This window comes from Limulus polyphemus, unplaced genomic scaffold (genome assembly GCF_000517525.1).
Source record: "Limulus polyphemus unplaced genomic scaffold, Limulus_polyphemus-2.1.2 Scaffold320, whole genome shotgun sequence".
Lineage (NCBI taxonomy): Eukaryota > Metazoa > Arthropoda > Merostomata > Xiphosura > Limulidae > Limulus > Limulus polyphemus.
In genome coordinates, this window is record NW_013665930.1 from 24,037 (window position 1) to 29,090 (window position 5,054).

Here is a 5,054-nt window from a genome sequence, read left to right on the forward strand (position 1 = left end):
CCAGCGCGCATGCTTCCAGCGTCACGTGACTTCCGCTGTTGTAACAGTTTAATAGTACGGTCTGGTGTCTGTCCATGTAACTACTTCGCAGGGTGTGGACGGATCTTCACCAAAATTGGTGTGAGGCTCATTAGGTCCATGCGGGGCTATATAAAATGTTTCAGTTTTGCATTTTGCGGTTTTTATGGGCGTTTTCGTTTTTTACCACTAATTCACCTTCTGTTGATGGACCTTCACCAAATTTGGCATGAAGGTTTGTTGGGTCGATGCGGAGATACTTGCGGTTTTACATTTTGTGTTTTGCAGTTTTTATGAGCGTTTTTACGCTTTTTTAGAATTACATATAAGGTTTGTTTATTTATAGTTAAGCACAAAGCTACACAAAGGGCTATCTGTGCTCTGCCTACCACGGGTATCGAAACCCAGTTTTTAAGCGTTGTAAGTCCACAAACATGGCGTTGTGCCATTGGGGGCTACAATAAGGGAAGCAACTTTTCATGTCCTGAGATAACTTTTTATTAATCATAAATTTAAATACCATCCGTCCAATGGACGGGTACTCCAGTTATAACAATAGTTATAATTAAAGTTTGAAGACGGCTTGAATACATAACGAAGAAACCTTTATTACAAATTTAACAAAGGTAAACGTTTCGACAAGGTTTTGTCATCATTGGGTACATTACCCAATCAATCTGTCTTAAAACTTTACTGTCTCGAAATGGGTTCCTTGTCATAAAATACTTAGAGTTTTTTTAATTTTACTTGTTTATAAGTTTAAATTTTAGATAAAAATTATGAATCTGTTTATAAACGCTTTGAATATTTTTTACTTGTAAGTTTGATCTACCGCAGTACCGGTGATTCTTTTGAGTTTGATTCGTCGCAGTGTAACCACCAGTCTGTTGAGTGTAATTCCGTCATTTGCGGTATGGTAATAATGCACTTGGAAACTGTAAATCTTATGTGGATGGTCTAGATATATATTGTTTTCGGTAGAAGAACATAGAAAGTTATTATTATATTTTGTAATTTCAGAAAATGAGACTATGTATTTATATGCTTGTAGTTGTAACTGTCAAGGATTCACTTTACTTAAGTCATAGTAGTAACACTAGCAGTAACTACTGAGTAGGTACAGCAACCGAGATTTAGGTTTCTGGCAACACAACTATTTTTTCTACTTTTATTTTTATTATTTGCGCCAGTCTCTGATACTTCATTACTTGTGTCTTATTTAATTAGAACGAAAACGTGTAATGATAATATAGGCCTATTCGTAGGTTGAGAATGAACGAATCCAGACCTTATTTTTACATTGGAGAAAGAAGTAAAAGCGTCAGTCATCTAACTACTGCCAGTGCTAGTGAAGTTGGTGAGGAACAGGTAAGAAGTTCCCAACAAATAGTTTAGCTAAAAATGAGCTTTGATTAATGTTTGGTTAAATTTAAGTAAACTTCCTGATAGTGATATATATGTTTTGTGTGAATAAGATTATTCCATTGAGATTAAGTAATATATACTTATATATATAATGGTAATTTTCCATATTTCAAGTTCAAGTGTATTTGGAAATTATCACTATAACTGAGTGTAAGTTAGTATAAATATAATGTAGATATATACATACCATTGCCATGGCAAATTTTGCCTTTAGTTTAATAAAACTTTTTATTGCCAGCTACAATGACATTAAAAGTTAAACTTTAAAGGTAAGTTAGAATGACTTAACTTTTTCTTCATTGAAACAATTTCTGCTCCCATGTGTTGTTTGTCTAAGACTGTTAATTATTATTAATATCTTTATGACAAAAAAAAAGAAATTAAAATAAATGAATTGACAGGGTTAAGAGGTCATTTTGTTAAAAATATAAGAATGTTTGAAGCTATACTGGAGTTATTTATTAGCCACCATAAGGTAATAGATGATGATAAAAACATTTTTCTTAACATTTATTATATTTTTCATTACAACTTGTAATAGTATAAAATGAAAAATGCTCTTAGTCTAAAAATTTACCAAGAATATTTTAAGACAGCAAAGGATAAAAGCAAAAAGCAGTGAACGTGATTAATTATATAAGCCTAAATTTATTTTATATTAAAGTGTATTGAAGGGCTGAATGATCAACAGCAAGTACTCTGCTCACTTTGGCCATGGTTTCATGAGAGCCAAACACAGGTGAGAATGTGAGGATGGCTTGAATAACGAAATATAATGCAAAATATTTCATAGGTGGTTTAAAGACACAATTTTATCCTTTTCTTTTTTTCCTTTTAACATTTCCACTTTTGCTAGGGCCTTTTAAATTCAATACGCTTTCACTATACTTTCAGTGCTACATTCACACTCCTTTTATATTGACTCATAAACAAATCTGGAGTAATTCCACTGTCTTTTTTTTCTTTTAAATCATATTTTGATCTTGATTATATTAATGAGTAGAAGACCATAATGTTGAAAAGTTTAAGACATAAAATTTATCTGTCCTTGCATATGGAAGATGTTCCATGAAATAAAGAAGTGAGGGTGAAGTAACCTGAGAAGCAAATATGAAGACTTCAAAGCTGGCATCAAGGATATGTACAAAAGTATAATGATAATAATCTAAAAATATAGTTGTTACATTAACTGCATAATAACATCACATTGATCATGTATCTACATGGTAAACACAAGTCTAGACAATTACACTCTAATAACTTATGAAAAATTTATTCAAAGAGTCAGTAGTAAGAGAGGTTGATTTAGTAGTATATAAGTTATTGTTATCGAAAGAAATGATAAAATATAATGTTATATAAATATTTTGACAGTTTTAAAGTTTTCTCTTTAAACAGCAAAATATCTAGATAAATTGTTGCATTAAATTAATAATATATTGAAGATTGTTAAGTGTTTGAATTTGATATGAAGTACTGAAATAAAACATGGTATGAAATGAAAAGTAATTTCAGTGTTGTAAAAAATATTCAAGACAAGATGTCTCTCAACAGAAAATGCAAAATGTTCAGTCAGTCTGTATTTAATAACCATTTTGTTTATCAGTTTGTTGGAATTTGAAGTTCCTGTGGTTAATTATATTTATACGTAATATTTACACAATTTATTTATAATTTGGTATTGTTCTAGTAGTTCCTCCCTTTGGCATACTTTCAGTAAATCTATATCTCTTCTAAAGACAAAGAAAATCATGACTTAGTCCCACTAGTGTAGTGCAGTGTTTCTAAATCCTTACTCTTAAATTCAGAATTTTTACAAATACATTCTATATTTTTTTTTCCTGTTGTTCCACACTGAACACTTGACTAATGGTTGAAATCATTTTTTTGAATATTGCTTATATCATTTTCTTGCTTAATAAGACCAGTATTATTCTTGAGGATACAAGAAGTAAGCTCTTATAAAACTTACATTCTCCAAATGTATTACTTTGGACTTCATAAAATTCATTTTCAAAATCCTTATCCATTCATACTGATTGTGCAAGTCTTTGAAAAGCTAAGAGATACTTTTTTCATGGAATTGATGTTTCCCAGCTTTCAAAATTTTTTCTTTTCAAAAAATATTTTTATATATCACAAGCTTATGCATTTAAAATCAGTATTTTCTATTCACTTTTAAAGTTTTTATACCAATTTCATAAAAATTTAATTTACTAATTAATGAGACATGTAGTATCTTAAACTTTTTTTCAAGCTACACAGCACCAATGAATTAAACTTAAAAAGTTGGCGAGGCCAGAAAAATGATTTTGTAAAATAGTGCTAAATATGGTTCATATGGTTGCCATATTTTAAGGCATTTTATTGTATGACATATGGCAAAAGATTTTAACACTGTTGTTAGTGGAAGTCAAACTAATAGCCTTGTAATTTTTTTGGTTTTCTCTTGACTTACTCTTTCTAGAAAGTGGATATCAGGTTAGAAATTTCCCAGTCATCAGAAATCTTGCCAATATATAATATATTCTGAAAGATAATGTTTAACTTATAACTCTTGACATCTTTCTCAAAGTTTAAGGACAACATTTATTAGGGCCAAGAGTTTTCTTATGAAATTTCATAAGCTTTTTTTCTTACACAAGAGCAGAGGGACAAAGGTTATGAATGGAAATTTTTCCCACTTCTCGAACTTCATTATTACATATTGATATCCAACTTATCCCACCAATGTTGAAAAACACAAAAATGACCAAAACTGCTATTAATCTTGTCCATAGCTCACATATAAAATGACACTTTTTTGTATGTCATATGACACGCCTGTGTTCCTTTGACTAAATATTTTCTTGCTAAAGGTACTGCAGAGAAAATTACTTAGCAAAACATTCTTTCTTCCATAACTAAAAAAAAAGTGTCCTGAATTCATTAGAAAATATAATTTCTGAAATGATCCACCAACCTCTCTTCACACAATAGCTACTTCTTGCATAACTGACATTGGGATTTTACACACACTACTATCACTAATCTTGAACTGCTGAATTGAAGGAAGGCAATTGGCTGACAGTACCTTCCACCAGCTTTTGCTTCTTTTTTATGCTGCTGACTACAGGGAAGGTGGGTGTCTAGTAGCACCACCACCAATTTGTTTTTCTTTCTTGTACATATGATGGTTTGGGGAATGCTGTACTGATTGATTATTTGAATGTAATAGATTAATAGGACTTTTGATTAATTGATTAACAAATACAAATAATCACCAGCTCTAGCTCTAATGGTTATTTTTTACGTTATACATTTGCATTACAAAATAAGTGGCATTAAAATTTAAAAATATGATAAATGACAGATCTTGACATCTTAGCATGAACAGTAGTTTTATGACAAAATAGTCAGTGCCACCATTTAAATAATATTCTTTAACCAGATATGGGAGGGTTAAATTGCATATGTTACAATTTTTTACAGTGGTACAATCAGAAGATAATTAAACTACTTTATCATCGATATATGTTAATTAATTTGGCATCAAAACATAGTTTATAATTCCAATTTTTATATTATCTAAGTTTTAATATCTTAATTTCAAAAGAAAATATTTAAGTATA

The 5,054-nt window shown here is 30.2% G+C and overlaps 1 protein-coding gene across 12 annotated transcripts in view; it reads left to right on the forward strand.

The window, feature by feature from the left end:
- The first annotated feature begins 824 nt into the window (after positions 1 to 824).
- The window catches only part of LOC106457347 (inositol hexakisphosphate and diphosphoinositol-pentakisphosphate kinase-like), a 211,293-nt gene continuing 207,063 nt past the window's right edge, over positions 825 to 5,054 (forward strand). For 4 of the 12 annotated variants that reach the window (XM_022383234.1, XM_022383239.1, XM_022383237.1 and 1 more), the window contains exons 1-2: positions 949 to 1,386; positions 2,108 to 2,182. In XM_022383234.1, coding sequence (XP_022238942.1) covers positions 2,124 to 2,182 — 59 coding nt within the window. In that variant the 5' untranslated portion in view covers positions 949 to 1,386; positions 2,108 to 2,123. The other 8 variants (XM_022383235.1, XM_022383240.1, XM_022383244.1 and 5 more) reach the window with 8 other exon arrangements.